At 33.7% G+C, this 27,572-nt stretch overlaps 2 protein-coding genes and 1 long non-coding RNA gene across 3 annotated transcripts; all 3 read right to left on the bottom strand.

Moving 5' to 3' along the window:
* Nucleotides 1-962: 962 nt before the first annotated feature.
* Nucleotides 963-2,406, bottom strand: LOC114762098 (uncharacterized). The gene is made up of 2 exons (XR_003742221.1): nucleotides 1,924-2,406; nucleotides 963-1,516 (listed from the first exon to the last, which is right to left on the bottom strand). It is a non-coding gene; the product is annotated as an uncharacterized LOC114762098 (long non-coding RNA).
* Nucleotides 2,407-2,416: 10 nt separating this feature from the next.
* Nucleotides 2,417-5,723, bottom strand: LOC114762141 (disease resistance-like protein DSC1). Its single transcript, XM_028951598.1, has 4 exons — nucleotides 4,869-5,723; nucleotides 4,462-4,761; nucleotides 2,553-4,355; nucleotides 2,417-2,470 (listed from the first exon to the last, which is right to left on the bottom strand). Exons 1-4 carry the CDS (start codon nucleotides 5,721-5,723, stop codon nucleotides 2,417-2,419), a joined length of 3,012 nt encoding a protein of 1,003 aa, XP_028807431.1.
* Nucleotides 5,724-6,579: 856 nt separating this feature from the next.
* Nucleotides 6,580-7,077, bottom strand: LOC114762140 (disease resistance protein RLM3-like). The gene has a single exon (XM_028951597.1). The coding sequence runs from the start codon at nucleotides 7,075-7,077 to the stop codon at nucleotides 6,580-6,582; it is 498 nt and encodes a 165-aa protein (XP_028807430.1).
* Between the last annotated feature and the right edge of the window lie 20,495 nt (nucleotides 7,078-27,572).

The following is a 27,572-nucleotide window of genomic DNA, read 5'->3' as shown; positions in this document are numbered from 1 at the left end:
GCAAATACTAAGAATGCAGTTAATATCTAAAGGATGTGCGCGTTACATGATCTGTGCCTGAAGGAGAATAAAACTAGTGATGTTTAATTGTGGTCCAATATGATTTCGTGATGCTGGTTTTAACAACAGGAAACGTATAGACTTTCATTTATTTTGCCGCTTCATTCGTAGTTAGGGAATGGAAGAATACTGTTTGTTTTAGATTCTTTTTTTTTTTTTTTTGTTCCCGGAGAGGGTGAGGACATGAAATGCAAGTCTGTTAAATGGAGGTCCATATCCTTACCATAAACGAACAGTGATTGGCCTTGAATGAAAAATATCAAAAAATCGTTCATCCACTTAACCTCGACGTCCCAAATACAAAATGTAAACTTATTGGAGACTCAACGGAAATATGCGGTGTTTAGGTTCCATGCACTTACTGTTATTACATCTGGGTAATATAAGATTTAGTTTGATATTTAATTTGATTCTAAATATAAACTTTAATTAATTTTGTTTTTCATATTTATTTATTTTTCTTAAGATAGTTTTTAATAGTTTTTCTTAAGATAATAGAATTAATTAGGAGTAAAATTTGTTTAAAAAAACATTTTAATATTCATACAACCCCAAGCTGAATCATATCAAACCAATTCAAAAATTAAAACATGAGGGAGTGCTAATCACATTAATTGATTAATTACTTTTCCGCACATAACAATGTATTATAACTTGTAATCCCCATAACAAACAGGAATTTAAAATTGACAATAATCGCACGTACACGTCCATTTCATAAAATACCTCCGAATAGAATATCTCAGGCTACGTTCTCCAGTATGTTATTGACCATTTAATAAATATGACCGACTTTTAACGAAATGTAAGACACAGTAATTAGTTACTTCTGGTTTCTTCCTATTTTCCATATTGCTTTAATAATTGGACATCACAATCAGTGTCTCTTATATATCAAAATCTGCAATTTAAATTAATAACAAATTGAAGATCATTTTCAAATTACAAAGTCACGCGCAAACATTCTTGTTTCAGTACAAAACTTTCTAAATGCAGAGAGAAAAAGAAAGCAAGCACAACAAAGTGAAGAAAGAAATTATTTTGAAAGAAAACAGAAGAATATCCAACTCATGAGACTTAACCATCTTAATGTCAAACATCAATTTTCTTTTATCTCCAAGAACAGTATGAATAAATTTTCTTTTACTGTCACCTTTTCTTGGCCGAGAATGATGTCTGAATAGACGGTTTGCATCAGAAAGAAAGATATGTAACTAAAAATCAATTCAAGAATTTAATTTTCTTGTTAACTACCTTCAAATCTCGGCTCGCTGCAATCACAGCACATTGCCCATCATTTGATCGGTACTTGGTTATGAAATCCAGAGGAGATAAAAGCTCTACTGCTCCACCACAATTTACACCCACAAATACAAGTGGCTAAATCATGAAGACTCTTTCCTTAGCCTCTGCTGACTTTTGCAGAAGTTGAACTCTCTTGTAAATAGACAGAAATCTAGCAAAATAGAAGGACTTGTGAAAAATAGTTTCGTTTTTCTATAGAACAAAATTACAAGAAGATAAATCATTTTCATCATAAATAAAATCCTCTTAACATTTGGTTGGTTATTTCACTTCGCCAACAAATGTTTTTAAATCACGGTATCTAATGAAACTAAGCTATACATACCAAGTTTCCTATTATGTTATGCTTTACTGGAATTCTGCATCAAGAAAGATATCAGCGTAGTTGTTTGAGATGTCAAGAAAGTAAAATCCTAATTTTGGAAATAATTGGATATAAACACATCAATAGAATTAATAACGCATTTTTATTTAAAAGCATCATCTATATTTGCCTAGGGCAGCTATGGTAAAACAATTTCAAACTTAATTGATGAACTGTAAAAGAGAGATACATACCGATCAAGTAATGCATTGCTCTGTAGATTCTAAATTCAATTGGGACAGCATAAGTAGCAAGTCATCAGCATAATGAGATGTCTTGGACTCAGAATTCGGGGGAATAGATTGAATGATATCTAAGAGTCCTTCAATTTCTTTATTGAAGGGAGTTGATGCTGGTCATCATTAATATTTTGATGCCTCCTTTTTGGCACACTTACCTCCAGTTTCTTTTGTTGGAGGAAGTTTGTGTACTCTGAGACATATATTGGCCGAACTCCATATTCTTTGATCAAGCAATCATAAGAACAAAACCCCCATTCATTGATCTCGACATTACCGAACTTAAATTCAAATTGAAGCTCCCCATTATAACCTTTTCCCTCTCTTTGCTGTTTGTGTAGTATGCGTTCACAATAGAGGGGATCATACCATAGAAACACATTATCAGATGGATTCAATTTTTCCAGTAAATAGTGCCATCCTGTTGGACCTTGCAAAGAGAAGCAAATTACTCCCCCTTCCGAACAATAGCATCTACATGTTGAGCGACATTGATCCCTTTCTTTTGAGGAGAAGTGAGGTATGACAAAGCAGAAAATGAAACCTACTAAGTTTTCAAAATCTGGAATACCCCGAACACTCACAGACAATTTTCCATATTCTGCCATTGACCTTTTGTACGTAAACCACTCTGGAATAGTACTTCCTTCAAAATTGCCACATTCCCCTTGCTTTAATGAGAATCTAACATATTGGAGCATTTCATGAAATGAATTCTCATCATCATAATGACAGGACTCTTTTTGGGTACCCAAGTTTGGCTCCCGTCCCATTTGTTGAATGAAGTCGTGATATTTCGAGGCATATATTGGGCAGACTCCACATGCTTCAATCACACAATCAACGAGCTTCCCTCCAAATTTGGCGACAGAGAATTCAAATGACACCTTTGGCCTGTAATTGGTGCTTTGGTTGTCCGTTGCTTTGCGGAAGTATATGAATCGGTCAGGATGACACCACAAAAAAACATGACGTGATTCCGAATTTTCATCATCACAAAATTTTTTCGCATAAGAACCAAACTTTGAGTATGCGAACCGCTTACCATCATAATCAATTTGGCAATGCACGTCATCGTCATAGGAATGCCGAGAAAGAATACAGCAAAAGATGAAGCCGATTAGGTCGTTTGTGGCTGAAGGAGACTCAATAGTTATACAGTTGGAAGCCTCTGTTCTCTCATTAGATCCAAACCACTTTGGAACTTTTATTCCAGGGTAACAGACAGCACCGCCTTGGTTTGTGTACACCAATCGCTTCATTAAGAAATAAGTACTTTCCGTCACATGAGACAGAGAGCAGTTCTCCAATTTCAAGCAACCTCTCAGAAGTAGCGACTTCAATTGTGGTGCAAAAGGTATTGAAATGGGTACAATCTCCAATGATATGCAACCACCGGCGAGGACGGTTTCTGTGGATGGCGGCAGTTCTGGCAGAGAACGAAGTCTTGTACAATTGGTCAAGCGTATTTCTTTTAGATTTGAGAGATACTTGATACTAGCAGGCAAGCTCGCTACAATACTTCCACTCAAATCCAGTGAAGACAATGAAGATAAGGAGCCGATGCTTTCAGGGAGTTCACACAACTGTTTACAACCACCAAGAAAAAGATGTCGAAGATTTTGGAGATAACTAGCTGAGGAACGGAGTGCTGAACCCAACGTTATTTCATCTGCCAACAATGGAGATTGAAGGAATTGTAGCGTCTTTAATGATGTGCAGCCGTAGGCATATAATTTTGCAATGGATGGAGGAAGCTCCGGTAAAGATTGAAGGTATCTGCAACGGCTTACATCAAGATATTGTAGCCTCGAGAGATGCTTGATATTGTCTGGAAGTTCCGTTAATGTGAATGACTCTTCCAAAGAAAGTGATACCAGATATCGCAAAGCATCAAATAAGCTATGGAGCTTTGATTTGTCAATCATTCCCGTGCAACTTTCAAGACAAAGGTCGTCAAGAGATCTCATGCAACAAATGTCGTTAATTGGAAGATTCTTTAATTTCAAACCATTAAGAGAGAGACGCCGAAGGTTGTCCATATGCCCCATTGAAAAGTCTATATTCTCGACTGTTGAGGTCCATAAATCTAAATAAGTAAGTTTGTCCGAAGAGAATGAAAATTCCTTGAGACCATAGCAATTAGCCACATTTAGTCGCAAGAGCGATTTTGATTGACTCTCTGTTTTCAAACTCTTTAGGTTTTTGCAAAGCCGAAGATCCACATCCTTCAATCTCGGCAGAGACAAAATGGATGGATGAAGATAACATAAACTTTTACAGCATTTAAGACAAACCCATTCAAGTGTTTTAGCTGTTGACAAATCTGGCAACTCTATCAATTTTTTGGATTTCTGAAGGTTTATATTCCTTAAATTCACCAAGTCCTGCAACAATTAAAAAGAGAAATATTACAGAGGAAACAAGAGTCTTAAATTTGAATCAAATTGTAAAAAAGAGAAAAGTTACAAGACTCATATTTGTATGTTATACCTGCTTGCCATCCCATAGTTTTTGAAGGCGGCTACGGGGCATGCGAAGTTCAACTAGCTTCTCAGCACAGAATGACAATGGTAAAGACTTTAAAGGAAAATTGCCCCACTCAAGAGCCCGTAACAAATTGGGAAATGATTCAAGCCCTGAAGGAAGATTCACAACACACGATCTTCTAGGGTCAAATGAATAGAGTTTCAAAAGCCTTAAATTTGTTATCTTTCCAAAGGAATCAGCACTCAATTGTAATTCTTCAATTTGAGACAAATCTAAACTTATGCCTTGAATTGCATCACTTCCCTGAACAACACAAAAGCCCAAAAGAAAATAAATAAATAGCTTTATATTAACAATTTCTTTTCATTCGTTTTCAAATGTTTAATTAGAAAGGTAAATATTTTTCTTACTAGATTATGTTTTAGAACGTCGACGATCTCATCGGAATTCCATAGTCGACTACGCCCTCCAGGATTCTTACACTCTTTGCGAACAATTTCAAAAGCCATTGATTGAATTAAATCATGCATCCATACCACATCATGACTAAGACTTATCAACGCCCTATCCACAAGAATTCCCAAACCAATGCTTGTGTGAAAGCCAAAGCTCTTTAGCATTGCTTCTACATATTGTCTAGGTTTACCTTTAAAAAAGCAAGCAATGTCTAAAAATATCTCCTCCTCTTCATCATCAAGTCCATCGTAGCTTAATTTTAACACAGCTTGAATATCTGGATGGGGTGTCCTTTCTAATTTCCTCAATGCGCTTTCCCATTCTTCTACAGTTCTGGAATAAAGGAATGAACCCAAAACGGTTAAGGCCAGTGGGATGCCTTTGGCATAAGCAAGTGCTCTTTTAACTAGTTGTTCATATTCACTTTCATAACCATCTTTGTGGAAGGCTTTGAGGCTGAAGAGCTCAAGTGAATTGTTGTAGCTCAATGCCTCGGCCTCATGTATTTTCTCAACTCTTCCATTGAGCACATGCTTATCTCTACTTGTTATGATGACTTTACTACCAGTTCCCAAACGAGGAGCTTCACTTGTCAACTCATCTAACTGTTTTGTGTTGCTAACATCATCAAGTACAATCAAAACCTTTCTACAACTGAGCCATTCAAGAGATTTATCCTTTGATAGTTCTTGAAAGAGTTTGTCACGTACATGTTCCGATCCATGCTTTTCATACTTTTCCGTGAAATTTTTCAAGAAGTAGCACCTATCAAATTGAGAGCGGAGCTTGGCAAACACAACCTTAGCCATTGTTGTTTTGCCTATCCCGCCCATCCCCCAAATCCCAATTGTTGAGGATTCTTCTAACAACGACTCAATTTGATCTAAATTTTTATCAATTCCAACAATATTTTTTAATACAGTTGTCGGGGACCCACGGTTTAGTTTTTTGTTGATGTCCGTGACAATATTTTGAATGAGTTCTGCTTCATCCCTGATATAAGAAAACGAATTATGGAAGAAAGTATTAATGTATCAAATGAAAATTAATTAAAAAATAATGTATTAAATAAAGTGACAACTAATTGATGACAGTTTGTTTTACATGACAATATTATTGCTTTGAAAAAAAGGATAAATTTCTTCAAAGTTTTATCAAAATTGTGTGGATATTTTTCCTCCATTTTCAAAATTAGTAAGAAGGATTCATTCCAACGTAAGAAATGTATACATAACTTACTCTACCATATGAGTTATTCGTAGTGACAATTAATTCAAAGAAAAGTTACATTGAACAGTTTTTTTTTAAAAAAAAATTTTCATCTGACAGGAGAAAAAAGAAAAAAAGAAAAAAAAATCAACTGTCATCTGATAAGGGAAAAGAAGAAAAATATTTAAAAAATCAACTTTCAGAGCTCAAGTATCCAAGTTTGAGATGACACCATTTAAATAATTTTTTTCCCATGTAAACACAATAATCTAAAGAAATTAAGTTTATATGTCATATGTACACGAGTATTGCAGAACATGATCCAACATCATTATTCACTGCCAGTTAATTAGTTGTCGGATAAGATAATATGGAAAGAAAAAAGCAATTTATATGAATATGAAGACCAATCATAGTAATAAGTAAAAGTAAGAACTTTGATTCAGATATTTGGAGTTAGAGAATGAAGAGTGACCTGTACTTGCAGGAGTCCCACCCTGCTAGATTTGCAATCTCAAAAAGTGCTTGTCTCCACTCCTTCACCTTCTCTGAGTTTTTCTCCAAATGTTCTACGAATGCTTCCTTATAAGCTCCCCCTTGTTTGCGTACATGAGATGGGTCCACTTGGTAGAAAATAGGAATAACAAGCTGTCCCTGGTGCTCTTTACAGCGAAGGATCTGAACAAGCTCATTCAAACACCATCTTGAAGAGGCATAATTTTGAGAGAGGACCACCACAGAGATGGATGAATCCTGAATTGCTTGGACGAGTGATTGGGAGATGTCATCGCCTTTTGGGAGCTCATAATCAATGTATGTCTCAATATCTCTAAGGCACAAGGCAGTATGGAGATGGCTGGTGAAAGATCTGCGAGTGTCCTCTCCTCTGAAACTCAGAAACACATCATATTTCTTGGAAGAAGAAGATGATGATGGGGAAGCTATGGCAAACATGGTATTCTGATTACTCTCTCGTATCTCTCTCTGTCTTTTTTGCTGAGAAATGGCAAAAGTGAACTGGTGATGGAGTATGTATGGCAGCGGCTAGATTTTATTCACTTTTTCAAGTCTCCAAAGCCAAATGACACGGTAACTGATACTTTTATCCTTTTCACATTGGAATTAATAACAATTTTCATTCCCATCCTAACCCCACCACCTTTCTTTTGGCGACAAAAAGCAGGGTCCATATCCATTGCGTGTGAATGACATTGTCCGTCCCTCATACGATGAATTACAGGGAAAGGTCGTACCCTCAATGGTAGGGTCCATTGTGTGTGAATGAGCGTAAGTTGTGTAACTGTTCCGCATGGGAATGGTTTGTGCGTAAAAGATGATGGTGCTTCAAGCCAATTGCTCTGTTACTTTTCGGTAGCTTCCCCCTACTTAACGTGGCTAGGCGGAACGTTCCAATCAAAATTGAGTTGCTCTCAACTTTCACATATTAGTGTTAGGGACATTGTTGTTACTGACTTCTATTTTTCAATATAAAAACTACTTACTAATTTAAATATATTAAAAATAAATAAATTATTTAATTATAATAAACATGACATGATCTTTTTAAAATATTTTTTATAGAGTATTAGATTATATATATATCAATTTATAATATAAATAAATTAGTTTGAAAAAAAATGATAAATATGATAAACATAATAAGATCTGATATATAATACTAAATTTAACTCCTAACTAGTTCTTATATCAAAAATTGAATAGAGTAATTGCTAGTAATAGGGTCAATGCTGTTTGAAATTGTGTTAAATGATGGGTTCTAATATTTGTTAGTGATGATAGGGTCAATTAAAATGATGGGTTCTAGTATATTTCGATGCTGCTTGTACTGTAACAAAATAAATTGGAATATGTAAGAGGCCCACTTGCCAATTTAAAATGCACAAGGTTTGAGAACCAATACACAGAGCAATAATGCAAAAGCCCCACCAACACCAACACCAACACCAACCGATCATCTACTAGAATAATTACCACAGTTACTATAATTAAATTGAAAGGTGAAGGTGTAATAAAAGTGCCTATAAACTTTTACTTAAAGTGCATCCATTACTGTAACCTTTGCGGAGGTGCAAAAGTATAATAGTATAATAAAATTTAATTTTTTTTAAAAAACTACAATAATTAATTTATTTATACGTTTATGGGTACTTTTGTAGAATCATCGTTTAAATTCATTGAGTAAGTATTTTCTGTTAATGTGACCTATGATGTTAACATTTAGTAACTAAAAATATACTTTCCGTATTTAAAAGACTAAATTAAAACTTGATGTAAATTTAAAAGACTAAACATATATATTAACCATAAAATTAATAGCATTAATTATCATAGTATAATAAAATTTAATAGAGTTTATCTGTTAAAACTGGAAGAATTAATTCATTTGTATGGTTATTGGTACTTTTACAAATGTAAAAAAACATATGATATTTGGCGTACCTTGATTAAAAAGTTTATAAGTATTTTTATACCTTCATTTTTTTTTTTGGAATTATTGGCATTTTAATACTTCCATAACATTAACGTGGGTCCTGCCGCAAAAAATAATGGTCTTTAGTCAAATTTAACGGTGATATTATTTTTTTCTCTGATCTTGCAAATTTATATGTACTTTTGCACTTACGAAAAGATTATAGTGGTGAGTGTATTTTGAGTAAAAATTTATAAGTATTTTAGCACGTTCACCATTTTTAGTATAATATAATATTATGACTTTTGTGAATTTTTGGAACACACCCTTTTATTTTTGGCCTTCTCTCAATCTTTTTTCAGATTTTATGACTTCTATTTGTTTCTTTTTGCTCATTACTTATCTTGACTTTATGTTTCTTTGTGTTGGTTCAATTTAACTTGAAATGGGTTTGCGTGTTTATCGGATTGATAAATATCAAGAACTAATAATTTATTAGACTCATCTAGATCTAATTTGAATTGAAAAAAATATTTTAATTTCAAATATAAAAATTTAATTTACTTTATCTCTTAAATTTATAATTAAAGGAGGATATTTCTACTCCCTCCGTCTCTAATTATAAGATCTCCTTTTTTGAATGGATTTGTCCCTTTTTATAAGGTCTCTTTTGAATTTGTCTGAACATTTAATGTATTGTTATTTTACCCCTAATAAATTCTCATGTAATTCTCTCTCCATACATTCTCTCTCTATTTATGTCATTATTACTCTCTCATATTTATTAAGGGCATATTTGAAAAAAATTATATTTATTAAATATTAATTATTTTTAATTAATTTTAACTGTTTTATTAAAAAGCACAATTTGACTATAAAGTTTTTATAATTAGAGACGGAGTAGTATTACATTTTATGAAAGCTTATTCCGGTCGGAACAAAAATGGAAAGCTTCCACTTAACTGGGGTCCAACAAAACGTGTGGCCTACGCTGGAAGCGGAGTATCCACTATCCAATGCAAGCAATGATTTTGTGAAGACTGAAGAGGCTTTACTCACCTTTGCCTCCGCCGTGTAGTCTGTAACGGCGTCCACTCGGGCTTTAAAAAAAAATTGTGCTAGAAAATATAATCATTTTATGTTGGACATTTTCTAGTTAAGACTTATTATTTTCAGAGAAATTATTATTATTTTTAATTTATTTATATGTTATTTTATGTTATGTATTAGAAAAAAGTCTTGTGAATCTCAAATTTAGGCTTTTTATTTTTTAGTTAAAACTTGTTATTTTCAGATAAATCGTTGTCAAACCAGAGTAAAAGACTTAATTTATATTATTTTTTGTATTATAATATTAAGAAATCATTTGTGACCCAATAAATTTATACTCCTCCGGTCCTAATTATAAGACCCAATTGACTTATTTGAGGAGATTAAGGAAGTAAGTTAAGTTGGTTATTTATAATAAATAAGTGTTGTTATTCCTAAAATATCCTTGCTAATTAAGTATATTAGCTAAATCTATCATTATTAGAAGGATTATCTTGGAAAAAAATGCATAAATATAAAAGAGAAAATGGATTGGGTCTTATAATTAGGACCAAATAAAAAGTCAAATTGGGTCTTATAATAAGGACCGGAGGAGTATTATTTTTTGTATTATAATATTAAGAAATCATTTGTGGCCCAATATATATATATTTTTTTGTTGCCTCAAATAATTAGGGGATGGTGGGATCAAATCCCACCCCACCGCTTTCTTCAAATAATTTCTCATGGGAAAAAAAATCTTTTTAATTTAACGTGAAATGAGTGATTGATAAATATCAAGAACTCATGATTTATTAGATGCCCTCTAGATCTAATTTGAATTGAAGCAGTTTTTTAATTCTAAATATATAAACTCAATCTATCTTATCTTTTTTTTGGCCAAAAAAAATTTATCTTATCTTTTAAATTTATAATTTTCTTTTTACACTATTACTGTTATAGGACATGGGGACTTCTATTAATGTGGTGGTTTTCAATATAATTATTAAAGGAGGATTTAGGTAAATCAAACACATTTTTTAAAATAATAAACTTAACTCCATAAATTAGTTACGTAACTCTCACATTTAAAATTGGAGGGGGTATATTTTTTTTTTTTGGGCACAATAATTATGAAGTCTAGTCAATGGGAGAATTACATTTGCATGTGAAAGTTTCTGCTTAACCAACGTCCAATAAAATGTGTGGCCCGCGCTGAAAAGATGGTGTTGATGCTTTCATGTACCCATTGCTTTGCTAATGGGGTTTGGAGGAATAATAATTACTCTGTTTCTTCCCTGCAAATTCATAATTTTTTGCCCAAATTATTTTTATTGTTTACATATATTAAGAGAGTTCGTGGTTTCATAAATTAGTTATATATACATATATATCTTATATTAAGAGTGGGAGGTAGTATTATTTAGAACTCAAGACTTACAGTGGAACGGCATGCATCGGCCTCCATATTGGACTGGTCCACATCCTCAACCGAGAAGTTTGTGCGTAATGGATTGAAAATTCCCATCGTTGTCTGGATGTGAAAAATATAGAGAGAAAAGAACACCCAAAAAGAAAACTTTAAAAATAATAAATCCTTTTAGTATTGCAAAAAATTTTCCTTCGCAATATTTTCTCCCATTATTTTTCTCCCGGTTTTTTTTTCCTTTTCTCTCATTATTTTTCTCTTATTTTTTCTTCCATCCAAACCTAGCCTTAATGTTATACTCCTCCGGTCCTTAATATAAGACCCATTTAACTAATTTGATTTGATTAAGGAAGTTAGGTAAATTAGTTAATTATAAGAAAAGTGACACATTTTTCCTAAAACACCATAATCATCTTTTTTAATACCCCCTCTCCCTCTTCTATTTGATTATGGTTGAGGGAGTATCTATAGGGGTAATTTAGAGATAATTGATAAATATGAGAAATGAGTCTTATATTTAGGACCAAAACCAACTTAAGAATTGGGTCCTATATTAAGGACCGGAGGAGTATTAGATTAGGCGATACATCCACAATACAAGGATCTGATGTCTAGATCTCATTTAAATTGAAAGAGTATTTTAATTCTAAATATAAAAATTTAATATATTTTATCTGTCAAATTTATAATTTTCTTGTCATGCTATTAATGTGATAGTTTTCAATAGAATTACTACCTCCGGTCCTAATTATAAGAGCCAATTAACTAATTTGAGGAGATTAAGGAAGTAAGTTAAGTTAGTTATTTGTCCTAAATAGGTATTATCTTTCCTAAAATATCTTTGCTAATCAAGTGTATTAACTAGAACTATAATTATTAGAAGGACTATCTTGAAAAAAATTGAGTAAATATGAGAGACAAAGTAGATTGGGGTCTTATATTTAGGATCAAAATAAAAGTCAAATAGGGTCTTATATTAAGGACCGGAGGTAGTATTAAACAAGTATTTAGGTAAATCAAACACATATTTTTTAAATAATAAACTTAATTCCATAAATTACTTACATAACTCTTATATTTAAAATTAGAGGGAGTGTATGTTATTTTTCTGGGGCAAAGTAATTATGAAGTCAAGTCTTCGGGAGAATTACATCTGCATGTGAAAGCTCCTATGTAACTAAGGTCCAACAAGATGTGCGGCCTACGCTGAAAAAGTTGACATTGATGCTCTCATGCCAATTGCTTTGCTATTTCACGGCATCTTCCTCTGAGGAATAATAATTACTCTGTTACTTCCCAGCAGCCTTCACCAAGTGATGGTAGGGTCAGAGTTTTAGTTGTGAGAGATGGTGGGGTCAATTGTGTTTGAAAGCGTGTTATAAAGTTCTGATTAATATGTGCTACTTTTTGGACCAAAACAGTATCTGTTGTGTAGAACTCAAGTCTTTGGCAGAATTGCATGGTTGGCTTCCATATTAAAGCGGTGCCTATCCTCACTGGAAAAGTTGTGAATGGATGCATGGAAGAATAAATGACCAGTCATGTACTATTGAGAGCTGCAGCATGAAGATGGCTAGTGAAATTGTTGCGGGTTTTGCCTCTAAAAAGTGACGAGATGATGGGGTATGGCAGCGAAAGACCTGACTCACCTTTAGTTCTTCAGACCCAAACGAACATCACCTGTGACAGAACTTTTAATACATGAAATTGGATGGAGCTAGCTGTTAAGAACAAGATAAAATTATTAGTCAATTGATATGAAGTCAAAAGTCACGTTTTGTTATGGAAAAACCACAAGTCCATTTGATAAAGGAAAACTTGCGTACTTGAAGGGCTGGCACTCTGGTAGCTTCTAGGAAGGGATGGTTTTGCATCTAACTATTTGATGAGCAAAAGTGGGTGCTATAATTTAGTGAATTACAACAGCAACCTGGTGGTATGTGATTTAAATATTAAAAAAATTATTTAAATTAGTTATTTATTAAAATATGTATGTTAGTTTTTCTCAAATACCTCATCTAATTAATTATATATATGGATAACCATCACAACACATGGAAACTTCCTTTACATGTACAGTCAATAAAGATATATAGTTAATTGGGGGAAGAATTATATGGAAAAAAAATAAATTAAGGTCTTATATTTAAAATCAAAATAAATTTATCAACCAGTTTCAGATTAGAATGATTATTTCTTAGAAAGGTGAATGTATTTGAGGAACTGTATCACTGTTTTGCAAGAATGGATCTTTTTTTAATAGTCACAAATCTAAATACCCCACATAAGCTTTAATCTGTCACTGTTTAACATTTGTAAACATTATTTCTTGTAAAAGTTTTATATAGTATGTATAAAAATAAATTTAAAAATAATCCTTGACATGATGGCTTTTCTTTTATGAGGAACCGTTGGCAAGTTGCTTTGAAACTTCATAAGTTTCACGAACTATTTGAATTAATAACTACAAAAACGAAGACTCGTTAATGTGACAAATCACACGGTTTACGGTGAGGAACAAAAAGTTAGCCGGCATGTGAATGGGCTCACTCATGTCTAATAGGTAGAATATTGACCAGCGATCTGACTTTTGTGCTTTGGGCTCGGATGTTACGTGAAGAAAATAAAGAAAATTTGAAGAACTAGTGTGAGTTCCTGCACCCGATTTGAGGGCTTTGTTAACGAGTGATTTGTAAATTTTTTGTAAATACTTTTTGAATTTAGAGTCACGTCCTAGTTCTTATAAGCACTCAAAACCTAACTCACACAAACTTTTATATACAATAAGAAAATCATAACAAATTCAAGCGATCAACATTACGCAACTTACAGATTTGGAATCACTATTCAGGTTTCGATCCCCCCAAAAAAAAACACACACACACACATCGGCGAGGGTTAAAGAATAAGGAGAATGCTTCGCTTTCCAATTTTGTTTCAATTATACATAGGTATTTGTTAGTTGTTACTTGTCACCCCTCTAATCTTGAATATAAATTCTAATTAATTAATTTGCACAAGTTATTAATTAAGTTAGTAATTTCTTATTATATAAAAATTATGGATCGCTTTTTCTAAAAATTATGTGAGAGATTGAGATTAAAAACATGTGAAATTAATGAAAATAATACCGAAAAATAGTCGGTGGTAAAGTTTTATTACGTAATTTTGGTAACTAATATATTATATTTGGCGCTAGGAGGGTAATCTAGTTCTTTCATGGCCGCAGCCAAAAGAACAAGACTAGGTCTTTCATGTAACGTCACAAAAATAAAATAAGGTATGAGAAAACTTAAATAAAATAATATCTTGTTTTAGGTGGTAAGTTTGGCTTGCCATTCTGCTATTATTTCCATTTTAAATATAGAAGTTAGATAATTAATTTGTAACTATTAAGAAAATTATTTGTAAAAACATATACTCCTCCAATCCTTAATATATGACCCAATTGTTAAGTTGGTTTTAGTTCTAATTATAAGACCTATTTATCATATTTATCAGTTTTCTCTAAATTACCTCTATGGATACTTCTTCAACTATAATCAAGTAGAAGAGGGAGATGGGGTATTAAGAAAGATAATTATGGTGTTTTAGGAAAAACATCTCACATTTCTTATAATTAACTAACTTACCTAGCTTTCTTAATCTAATCAAATTAGTTAAATGGGTCTTATATTAAGGACTGTAGGAGTATGTTAGTTTTTCAAAAATATTTCATCTAACCAATCATTTGCAATACAAACTATCATAATTGACGAAAATTCTTTTTACATGCACAGCCAGATGAGGATAATTAATCTAGAGAAGAATTATAAATTTAAAAAATAAAGTAAATTGATACCTTATATTTGGAATTCAAGGTATATTTAAAGTGAGAGTAATTATTTCCTAGGTGAATGTATTTGATGAACACTTACTGTTTTGTAAGAATGATTATTTTAATGACCATAAGTCTAAATATCCCATGTAAGTGTTAATCTGAAACTGTTTAACATTTGTAAAAAGTATTGTTTGCAAGAGTTTTTATAGTATATATAAGTAATTTTTTTTTAAAAAAATCCTCCACATGATGACCTTTGTTTTATGAGGGAACCACGGCGCTGTTCAAGGTTTTCATTTTTGCGGTAACGATGGAGTATGGCAGCGAACAAACTTCTTCAGAGCTGAACAAAAGGCCCAGTTAATTACCACATTTACCATATACTATCTCGTAATTTCAGCCCCCGTTAACTAATTTTAAGAGATTAAAAAAATTAAATAAATTATTTTAAAGTGTTATATTTATAGTCAGCCTTTTGGTAGAGCGTTTGGGGGAGGGGGTAAAAGTAGTTTATAAGTGTGATAAGTCAGTTTGTAAATTTGAGAGCTGTTTGTCACAGGTTTTGACTAATCTGACTTATAAGTAAAAAGCTACTTTTTTACGTACAATTACAAAAGCATCTAAAACTTACTTATAACTTATGAAAAAGTAGTTTTTTGGAAGTAAATGACATTTTTGCCCTTATGTTGTTCTTAGGCTTCTTTCTATATTTTTTTTGTGCTTCCCAATCAATTTTTAGTTATTTATTTTTAATATTTTTTAAGTGCAAATAATTTTTAATAGTTTTTATAATATTTTTAATTTTTAATATTATTTTTAATTTTATATTTACATAAATTATGCAGAATATATCATCCAATTAATTATGTAATGTTATTTGGTTTAAAAATTTTCACATTACTATAATTTCTAACTTAAATATATATTTTATTCATTAAATATAACTTTTTCCTATTATAATAATTTAAAATTATTATATTTTGTAAATTCATACTTTAATTATTTTTTATTATTTAATAAAAGTCATATCTATTTGAGTCATTCTACAAACTAAACTTACTTATTTAATTATAATCTGAATAATTTTTTTACTTTATAAACTGACTTTTACAAAAGTCAATCCAAACATAAATCACATTACATAATCTAACTTTTACCTAATCTAACTTTTTTAAAAGTTAGATTGAAAATAAATTACTTTTTTTACCGCTAATCCAAACGGACCCAATATTTTTCCAAACTAATTTGTTCAGTTATAAACTGATATATATAGTCTAATAGTATATAGAAGTATTTTTAAAGAGATCATATAACATATATTATAATTAAATACTAATGTTTTAGCTTCCTTAGTGCATATAAGTATTTTTACAGAGATCATGTAACATATACTACAATTAAATACTAATTTTTAAGTTTTCTTAATTTTTTCAAATTAATCAACGGAGTTTTATATTAAGGAAGCAAGTTGGCTTGTGAAAGTTATGGCAAAGTCTCGTTCATGTTCTGCTTTCAAGTCTTTGCTTTGTTTTCATTCACAAACATGAATATGCAAATCAGAATCAGTTTTAGTATTCAACAATTTTGTGAAATGCTTCAACTTTTCCAGTTAACACTTCAACGGGTTTAATCATTTCATTAATTCCAATTACATGTTGAAAATTATATATATGTTCCAGTTTTGTGTCGACATCAGATCACATGCCAAATTTCCTGATATGTTATATGCTTCAATCCAATTGCCTGCATGACGGGACTTTGCTTCGAGAAAAATCCAATGAATTTGTTTGACAAGAAATGTCCACATTGTAACAAGCCAAGCAGAAATTGAAGCCTGATTTTAAAAATAATGGGATTTTAACATGTCGAATATAATTAAATATACCAGAAAGTATGAACTTTTGACTCAAGAAGAGAAGAGATATTTTGTTCAGAATAAATCGAATTTAACGTAGTTATTTATGAGTTCTTCTTGCTCGACATCAGTATTTTTCTGCTCATCTTTTTCTCGTAGCCAATTCTGATTTCAATTCCCTCTTCTGAAGTAACTTCCTGTATTCTGACTCCAACTCCATTTGTTGAAGAATTTGTTGACTTTCTGAGGCATATATTGGTGAGACTCCACATGATACGATCAAGCCATCGCGTTTTGATATTTCAAGTTTATCATCCTCATCACAAGTAACAACAGAGAATTTGAATGGAAGCTTTGTGTTATAAATCTGCATGGACTACACCATAAAAAAACATGATGTGAACTAAGTTCAATTCTGCTCATATCAAAATTCAGGCTTTGGACCTGTTTATCATCTTCTTCCCAACAAATTCGGCAATTCAAGCGACTGGAAAGGCTTTTCTTTAGCTTGAATTGTGAAAGAACAGAGCAAGCAAAACAGAATGGAAGGGCAGAAGAAGATGATGATGATGAAGCAGACGCACCCATTGTTGGTTTGACTGATTCACAATATTATGGGATTTAATCGGTCATTTGACTTACATTTCCCATGTTTGGGTTTCAAGCTTATCCAGTATGTTTGTCAGAATCTCAGTGGGTCAAGTTAATCTCTTAATGGGTCCAATATTTTCGTTCAGTTTTTCAGTATTTGTTGAAGGAGTGGTTCTGCGAGATTTTAATTCTCATGAGCAACACTTCCAATTCATCAATATCTTCATGTCCCTTAGACTGAGTACACAACTCCATTTTGAATTTCTTGCCTACAAGCAGTGCTTCTTTCCCATCACAGCTTCCAGGTCCAGGTCCAGCTCCAAATTTACTGATTTCCATCTCCACCTCATCAATATTTCGATTTTCGATGCCTCTTTGACCACCTGCCCAGTTCAGGCTCCATTTTCTTTTGTCGAACAAAATTCTGATATTCACAGGCATATATGGGGCAGATCCCACACTCTTGGTGTTATGCAATCCTCAAACTGCATTTTTTTATTTTAATTCACATTTGGGCAAGCTATATTTCATTGTGCACAAGTCTTTTCTGACTTGTGATGTGCTGAAAGTCTTGGATGTTGACGACTGGATATATTTGATCTTCAATATAACGGTGAGATTCTGACATTGCAGACACTAATTAACTCAAGCATGGGCTACAGCTAAAGAAAATTTGACAAGAACTGCATCTCATCTTGAGTTTGGTAAATCAAGATCCAGTGAGAATTGTCCTAAGCCTGAAAAGGTAAGATTGAAGGATCTTTTTCTTTTGGGCGTCGCTTTGGCAATTATTTTCTATAAATTACTTAGTGTGAACAGTGTTGTGAATGACTAAATGATCAAGTCATTATTCAGCATCTGATCAAGATTCTATAATACTAACCCTTATGACAAGCTGGGATTTAAAATTTACATCAGACACACCACATGCATGTCAGAAGATACCTCCGAATAGAATATATATCTGAGGTCAGGCTACAATCTGTATGTTATTTAACCATTTAATAAGTATGGCCGACTTGTCACGATATGTAAGACATAGTAATTAGTTAATTCCGGTCTCTGCCTATTTTCAGCATTGTTTTAATAGTTGGACATCCCAATCAGTGTCTCCTATCATGATCTGCAATTTAACCTGATAAAAAATCGAAGATCATTTTCAAATTACAAAGTCACGCGCTCACATTCTGGTTTAAGTACATAACTTCCTAAAAGCAGAGAGAAAAAGAAAGCCAGCATAACAAAGTGAAGAAAGCAATTACTTTGAAAGAAAACCGAAGAAAGTCTAACTCATAAGACTGCACCATATTAATTTCAGACATCACTTTTCTTTTATCTCCAAGAACAGTATGAATACGTTTTCCCATTAAGCAGCAGCATCAGTCGAATCTTACTGTTAGCTTTTCTTGGCCGAGAATGATGACTAAATACATATATTTTGTCAAACTGCAAATATGAGAGAATGTAATAATGAGTCAATATATTTTGTGGGTATAACATTAGTTAATAGATATTAATAATTGAATATAGGGTTTGCATCAGAAAGAAGATATGTAACTTAAAATCAATCTCAAGAATTTAATTTTCTTGGTTACCCTCAAATCTCTTCTTGCCGCCTATAATCAGCATTGGCTGTGATAGAAATCAGCACATGGCCCATCATTTGATCCGTACCTGGTTGCTAAATCCAGAGGAGATAAAAGCTTTACTGCTTCATCACAATTTACACCTGCAAATACAAGTGGCCAAATCATGAAGACTCTTTCCAGAGCCTCCGCTGACAGTTGCAGAAGTTGAACTCTTTGGTAAATAGACAGAAATCTAGCAAAATAGAAGGACTTATGAAAAATAGTTTGGTTTTTAAACACAAAATTACAAGAAGATAAATCTTTTTCATCCTAAATATAATCATCTTAAGATTTGGTTGGTTACTTCCTTTCACTCATGCTTTTTATCACAAAACACATAAGTGAAGTCGTCTGAGAAGATACATACTCATTGCAAGAAGCCAAGAAATTGAAATCCTAATTTTGGAAATAAATGGATTCAAACATAAAAATAGAATTAAATATATTACAAAGTAATACATTTCATTTAAAAGCATAATCTATGTTTGCCAAGGTGGGAGCTATGGTGTACAAAAGTCAAGCTTAATAGATGAAATGTAAAATAGAGATACATACGGATCAAGTAATGGATTGTAAGTAATTTACCTATGACGAGTGTGTTTCTTTGTAGATTCCAAATTCAATTGGGACAGCATAAGTAGCAGCTCATTATCAGCATCATGAGATGTCTTGGACTCAAAATTCAGGGGACTAGATTGAATGATCTGAGAGTCCTTCAATTTCTTTGTTGAAGGGAATTGATGTTGGTCATCATCAATGTTCCGATGCCTCTTTTCCTGCAAATTTACCTCCAATTTCTTTTGTTGAAGGAAGTTTGTGTACTCCGAGACATTTATTGGGTGAACTCCACATTCTTTGATGAAGCAATCACGAATATAAACCCCCCATTTACGGATCTCACCGTCACCAAACTGAAATTGAAATTTATGTTCCGCATCATTACCTATTCGCCTTCTTCGGAGTTTTTGTAGTATGCAATCACAATAGAGGGGATCATACCACATGAAAACATTATCTAAATCCAATTTCACCATTGACTAGTGCCATCCTGTTGGGCCTTTCGAATGGAAGCGAAAATCTTGCCTATGCCAATTATCCCTCCTATCATATAAACTGCATTTACATGATGAGTGACATTGGTCCCTTTCTTTAAGAAAGTTAAATAAATTACTTTAAAGTATTATATTTATAATGCTTCTCCAAACTAATTTGTCTGGTTGTAAACTTATGTTGTATAATAATACATATAAGTATTACAGAGATAACGTAACATATACTATAACTAAATACTAATTTTGTAGCTTCCTTAATCTTTTTAAAACTAATCAACAGGGTCTTATACTGTAACTGGCTTGTGAAAGTTATAATAAAGTCTGTTCATGTTCTGTTTTTAAGTCTCTACTTTGTTTTCATTCACAAACATCAATATGCGAATCAGAATCAGTTTAATTATAGTATTCAACAATTTTGTGAGATACTACAACTTTTACGGTTAACACTTCAATGGGTTTAATCATTTCATCAATTCCAATTACATGTTGACAATTATATGTATCTTCCAGTTTTGTGTCGACATCAGACCACATACCAGATTTCATGATCTGTTTTATACTTCAATCCAATTGCCTGCATGACTGGACTTTTGCTTCAAGAAAAATACCAACGAAGTTGTTCGACAAGAAATGTCTACATTGTAACAAGCCAAGCAGAGATTAAAGCCTAATTTTTAAAATAACGGGGTTCAAACTCATCGAATAGAATTAAATATACCAGAAAGTGTGAACTTTTGACTCAAGAAGAGAATAGATATTCTGTTCAGAGTATATCTAATTTAACGTGGTTATCCATGAATTGTTCTTGCTCGACATCAGTATTTTTCTGCTACTCTTTTTCCTTGTACCCAACTCTGATTTCAATTCCCTCTCTGAAGTAACTTCCTGTACTCTGACTCCAACTCCATTTGTTGAAGAATTTCTTAACGTTCTGAGGCATATATTGGTGAGACTCCACATGATACGAAGCCATCACGTTTTGATATTTCAAGTTTATCATCCTCATCATATGTAACAACAGAGAATTTGAATGAAGCTTTGCGTTATAATTGTTTCTGAATGTTTTAATGAACCTGCATGGACTACGCCATAGAAAAACATGATGCGAACTAAGTTCAATTCTGCTCATATCAAAATTCAGGCTGTGGACCTGTTTATCATCTGCAACCGGAAAGGCTTTTCTTTAGCTTGAATTGTGAAGCAACAGAGTAGAAGATGTAAAGCCCTGCAAGCAAAACAGAATGCAACTGCAGAAGATGAGGATGATTGATAAATCCTGATTTTAATATATTATTTAATACCTTTTTGGGATATTTATCAATTAAAATGAGATAATTTGCATTGATTGTGGATATTTTGAATTAAATACTGATTACATAAAATTAGAGACTTAAAAGGAAATCTTATCATATTTTATCTCCTTTTAAATAACTGATTTTGGGCTTTATAACAGTATCTCAATTTATCTTTGGCAGGCCTCAAAAAAGGGAAATAAAGATAATAGGAAAGCTGAAAGGAAGAAGGAAAAATAAAAAAAGCAAATTAGAGACACAAAGCAACTTGAGCATCAAGGCATCAGATTATTATATTTTAATTGATTTAAGAAAAAAGAAAAGAAAAGCAAGTTGGAATTTCCATATCCACACACGCCAATCCTCCTTCAGATTTGATTCATATATATATCCACTCCTTCAACTCCATGATGGAGACCGAGACAGCCAACGTAATTGCTGTGTATGTATGAGGCCGCAACATCAATTGAGGGACGCACACCACCAGACTGAACTCACACACCCTTCGTATCCTTCATAGCCATATACTCACCGCCAACGCCAGTTCTCACACAATCACAAGCCGTGCACACATTCAATTCTCATATCTTCCCTTCGGCCAAAAACACACCTCATCAATAGTGGCGTGTTGTCCACTTATTCCATAGGCTTCATTATCATCTTCCTTCAACCAACCATCATCATCATCTTCGGCCTCCATTGTTTCCTATTTTTCCTACTATCTCTGCACCCACTCTTTTACCATAGCCTCCATGGATTCTCATTGCTTCAAACATACTGTGGATTCTTCTAGAGCTATGAGAGGCTAATACCATTGTGCTTCTTGAAGATGGAGGAGTAGCTTGAGCTTGGAGCTTCAGCTATGGGAATATTTAGTTTTCCAATTAATTTTCTTTTGGACTTCATTAGATTTTCCTTGCGTTAGGAATATTCTTGTAAAACATCAACCCCCAAAAACACACAGCTTTGCTGAATCCGAATATTTCATTAACTGAAGAGAAATGAAAATTACACGGTCTCTATTAAATGGACTCGGTCATATATAGACTTGAAAGGGCCCAATTCCTGAACACACAAATAGACTCCACACGGGCCCAAACCCAAAACATTCATACAACACAACAGAAAACAAACAAATATTAAACTACAAATAACATATATTTCTAACACTCCCCCTCAAGTTAGGGGCTTGAAGATATCTGTAGCTCCTAACTTGCCTAAGAGGTTCTTCTGTATGCTTCCTCCTACAGCTTTTGTCAAAAGATCTGCCTCTTGATCTTGACTCCTGACATGATGCGGGTCAATTAGCTTTGACTCCCATTTTTCTCTAACAAAATGGCAGTCAATTTCTATATGCTTGGTGTGCTCATGGAATACCGGATTTGCTGCAATGTGAATCGCAGCCTTGCTGTCACAATACACTCTCACTGGACCTCCATGATTGATTCCCAAATCCTTTAGTAAACTAACTGCCCAAACTATCTTAGAGGTTGCCATGCTCAAAGCTCTATACTCTGCCTCTGTAGAGGACTTGGATACAGTGCGTTGCTTTTTGGTTTTCCACATGACAAGTGATCCTCCTAGTTTCAATAGGTATCCAAACACAGACCTCCTTGTCATAGTGCAGGAAGCCCAATCTGAGTCACAATAACATTCTAACAGGGATTTCCCTTCTAAACTGATGAATATCCCTAAACCAGGAGTTCCCTTCGAGTAACGCAACACATTCCTTGCTGCAGCCATGTGAGCTTTGGTTGGGACTTGCATGAACTGGCTCAAGGTCTGCATAGAAAATGAGATGTCAGGCCGGGTCATAGTTAAATAAATTAACTTACCAACCAATCACCTGTATTTCCCTGGCTCTTTCAGCAGGTCCTCCTTTCGATGCTTCCTCTCATCATATGCATACAGCTCCAGGTTTTGTGCCATCGGGATAGCCAATGGCTTACAACCTGTCATTCCAGTTTCAAATAGCAAGTCTAATACATATTTTCTTTGTGACCAAATGATCCCCTTTTTAGATTTAACAACCTCTATTCCACGAAAATATTTCACCAAACCAAGATCCTTTATTTTGAAATGACTGTGTAAAAATCTCTTAGTTTCAGCAATACCAGCCTCAGTACTTCCAGTTATTAGCAAATCATCCACATACACTAGAATAAGAACAATTCCATGATCATATTACTTAATAAAGAGAGAATAGTCAGCTTTACTTTGATTAAAACCTCCCATTTACAGAGCTTCAAACAATTTTTGGTTCCATTGTCTTGAAGCCTGCTTTAAACCATAAAGGGACTTGTTTAGTTTACAAACCATTTGCTCCCCCTATCTCTCAAAACCTTGAGGAACTTTCATATAAATCTCCTCATTTAAATCACCTTGTAAAAATGCATTGTGCACATCCATTTGGTAAATGTTCCAATTATGGACAGAAGCTAATTTCAAAACAACCCTGACAGTAAACATTTTCACAACAGGAGAGAAAGTCTCATTATAATAAATCCCCTCCCTTTGATTATAGCCTTTGGCTACCAATCTAGCCTTAAATTTATCTATACTACCATCAGCATTGTATTTAACTTTGTATACCCACTTGTAACCAATAGGCCTCTTACCCTTAGGTAAAGGGACTATGGTCCAAGTTTTGTTACTTTCTAAGGCTTTCATCTCAGCCTTCATAGCCTCTACCCATTTTATATTTTGGACAGCTTCGTCATAACAGGATGGTTCACAATTTGAATCAATAGAGGTTAGAAAACACATGTGATCAGTAGACATATGTGCATATGATAGATAATCATCAATGGGATATTTACAATTATTCTTCACATAATGATCAGAATCAAATTGCAGTAAAGAACAGATATAATCATTTGCCCAAATTGGAGGTCTTCTTGCACGTACAGGTCTTTCATTAGCAGATTCAATTCGGGCATTACCATTATTAATATATTCAGTGTCTTCTTCACTGTTAACTCGATTATTAGGCAAAGTACTATGATTATCATTATTAGCGCACTCAGGCCTTTTAACCTCCTCAGAATAATGATTTATGCTACTTTTTGAATCAAGCCAGAACATTGATTTCATATCATTATATAATTCCTTCTGAAAATTATTCTTAACATCTTTGAAAGGAAATTTATTTTCAATAAAGCTCACATGCCTGCTCACAAAAGTAATGTTTTCTTTCAGGTTTAGAAGCAAAAATCCTTTCTGATTATCAGGGTATCCTAAAAATACACAGGGAATAGATCTAGGCTGCAACTTGTCATTGACTTTTAAGTCAGTAGCATAAGCTAAGGCCCTAAAGGTTCTCAAATTACTTAAGTCTGGTTTTGCTCCATAAATTCTCTCGTAAGGCATTTGATAATCAATTACCTTTGATGGAATTCTATTTATTAAGTAAGTGGATGGCCATTTTAACACACTCTCCCCAATACTTAATTGGTATTCCAAATTGCAAAATAAGACTTCTAGTGACCTGCATGATAGTTTTGTGTTTTCTCTCTACTACCCCATTTTGTTCTGGTGTATAAGGGTAGGTAGTTTGATGAACTATGCCTCTCTGTTGCAAATAGTTCCTTAATTGACTATTAGTGAACTCAGTCCCATTATCACTCCTAATCCTTTTTACAGTCACAGAAAATTGTGTTGAAATATAAGCAATAAAATTTTTGATGTGAATTTCAACCTCACTCTTGTGTTTCATCAAAAAAATCCAAGTTCCTCTTGAGAAATCATCTACCAAGGTCAAGAAAAATTGGTAACCGTGATGTGTGGGGTGCCTGTAAGGTCCCCATACATTTGCATGAATCAAGTCAAAACATTTCTGTGTTTTAATAACACTAGAATTAAAAGGAAATTTGGTTTGGATTGAACACAAACATCACATGAGTCGAGACTTTTATTCAAAACAGATTTGTCAGTACATATATCATTAAATGTCTTATCACAAACAATGGGGCATGTCCTAACCTTCTATGCCATAAATGGATATCACAATCTTTCTTCAGGCTTCTCTCATTTTGAACAACATTTACTAAATCAGAAGTGTTTGTTACTTTTAGCACATACAATCCCTTATATTCTCTACCAGTCATCTTCATCCTCCCATCCTGAAGGACCTGCAGTACACAGAAATCAGGAAAGAAGGCAGCCATGCAATTGTGTTCCTTAGTGAATCTAGATATTGATATAAGGCTAAATTCCAAATGAGGTGCAAAAAGAACATCACGGATGACAATATTATTAGCAATAGTGACAGAACCTATATGTGTAAAAGATAACCTATCTCCATGAGGTATCTTAATTGGTTTAATTGGCCCATTATATTGTTCATAGGCATCAAACAATTCTAGTTTACCAGCCATATGAGTAGTTGCGCCAGAATCTAAGATCCAGTGTGTATGAGATTGAACATAAGGTATAAGGGAGGTCAAACCTGTACCCGTTAGAGCGTGTACTGCAGGTTCCATGTCTTTCTTCAATAACTCCAAGATCTTCTCATATTGTTCTTGTGTGAACGTTGGAGCCACTGTCGTCGCAACATGTCCTTGGATGTCAGATTCCTTGATGGAGTTAGCTCCCCCTTGCTGCAATTCCTTCTATTGTCTCCCTTTGCCACCTTTAAAGCTCGCCGGATGTCCAACAATTTGGAAGCAATCTTCTTGAAGATGCCCCCTTTTATGGCAGTGAGTAAACTCAGGGACATTGTCTCCTCTGCCTCTTCCACGGCTATGTCCCCTTCCCCTTGCAACCATTGCTAGTCCTTCGGTGGGGATGCCTTTATCAGCATAAGAGATAGACCGCTGCGTTTCATCTTGAACGACCATGGCATATGCTTCGTTCACAAAAGGAAGAGGAGACATGAGCAAAATTTGACCTCTAGCCTGAGTGAAATTTTTGTTTAAACCCATCAAGAATTGCAATAGCTTCTGCTCTTGAATGGCATCTGAGTATGCTTTTGCCGTTGCACACGTATAGGACAGAATGGCCACGAGTGTCGCCTGCTCCTCCCATAACTCCTTTAGTTTCAAAAAGTATACGGTGACCGAGCTTGAACCTTGACGAAGAGAATTAATTTCTCTGTGCTGTGCGAATACACGTGATCCACTCTTCTGGTCAAATCTTTCCTTCAACTCGATCCATACACCGTGGGCATCTTGGAAATAAATGATTCCACTGGCCAATTCTTTTGATATTGAGTTGACCAACCACGAGAGGACTACCGCATTACATCTTTCCCACTGCGATCGCAGGTGTTCTTCTTGATCGGCTTTCTTGCAGGTGTTGTCGACAAATCCTAGTTTGTGCTTGCCGAGAAGTGCGATTCTCATCGCTCGAGACCACACGGTGTAATTCTCTGTGCTGGTGAGAATATGGGGAACGATTGTCGTTCCCTGAGTATTCGACAGGTACAAGAATAATGGGTGTGAGAAAGGAATTGCTTTGACCGCGACTTTCTCTTCTCCCATGGGGCTTGCTGTGTTGGGGTTTCACGGTCTCGCGTCTAGGAATTTTCAGGTTAACCCTAGATGATGATGACCGACGACTCTGATGCTATGTAAAACATCAACCCCCCAAAAACGCACAGCTTTGCTGAATCTGAATATTTCATTAACTGAAGAGAAATGAAAATTACACAGTCTCTATTAAATGGACTCGGTCATATATAGACCTGAAAGGGCCCAATTCTTGAACACACAAACAGACTCCACACGGGCCCAAACCCAAAACATTCATACAACACAGCAGAAAACAAACAAATATTAAACTACAAATAACATATATTTCTAACAATTCTCTTGGACTTCATTATAATTTCTGTTAATTGGACTTTTTGCTATTTAATTTGAGTTGTATTACTTGGGATTTGAATTTATATATATTTCCTTTGCATTCATTAAAATTATTTTATCTGGCGTGTTGTTAGATTTTATGATTGAAATATATTGCAATTGAGTGTTTTCCTGAGCATTCTTTGAGAGGAAAACAAGTTTTATTAACTCAATTTAAATTGCACATTGAGTGATTTTTAAAGGTGGCCTAATAATTTGATTACTATTTAACGTTTAGGGTAGTCAAGTATTATGTTTACTTGACCCAAACCGTGCTCAGGGTTGTTCTTCTTAACTTGGTGCATTATTTTACTCCCATATCTTTATTAAGCAAGGATAGCTACATTTTGTTTTCAAGAAACATTCTCATCACTGATTTTCTAAAACCTAAAATTGCATTTTTTATTCTATCTTTATTAAAAACACAAAAAAAAAGTAGTTTAGATTTATTTCTTATTTTCATAATTAGTTTTATTAAC

This window comes from Neltuma alba, unplaced genomic scaffold (genome assembly GCF_004799145.2).
Source record: "Neltuma alba isolate B1F8T4 unplaced genomic scaffold, ASM479914v2 tig00011195_pilon, whole genome shotgun sequence".
Classification (NCBI taxonomy): domain Eukaryota; kingdom Viridiplantae; phylum Streptophyta; class Magnoliopsida; order Fabales; family Fabaceae; genus Neltuma; species Neltuma alba.
Note: the sequence above shows the minus strand (reverse complement) of the source record. Positions and strands in the feature narration are given on the sequence as shown.

Excerpts from the sequence above, each read along its gene's own strand:
- LOC114762141 (XM_028951598.1), bottom strand. The coding sequence starts at position 5,723 with ATGGCTAAGGTTGTGTTTGCCAAGCTCCGCTCTCAATTTGATAGGTGC. Across the intron at positions 4,356-4,461 it reads AACTATGGGATGGCAAGCAG|GACTTGGTGAATTTAAGGAA; the intron begins GTATAACATACA and ends TAATTGTTGCAG. Across the intron at positions 2,471-2,552 it reads CAGAATATGGAAAATTGTCT|AAAGGGATCAATGTCGCTCA; the intron begins GTGAGTGTTCGG and ends TCTCCTCAAAAG.
- LOC114762140 (XM_028951597.1), bottom strand. The coding sequence starts at position 7,077 with ATGTTTGCCATAGCTTCCCCATCATCATCTTCTTCTTCCAAGAAATAT.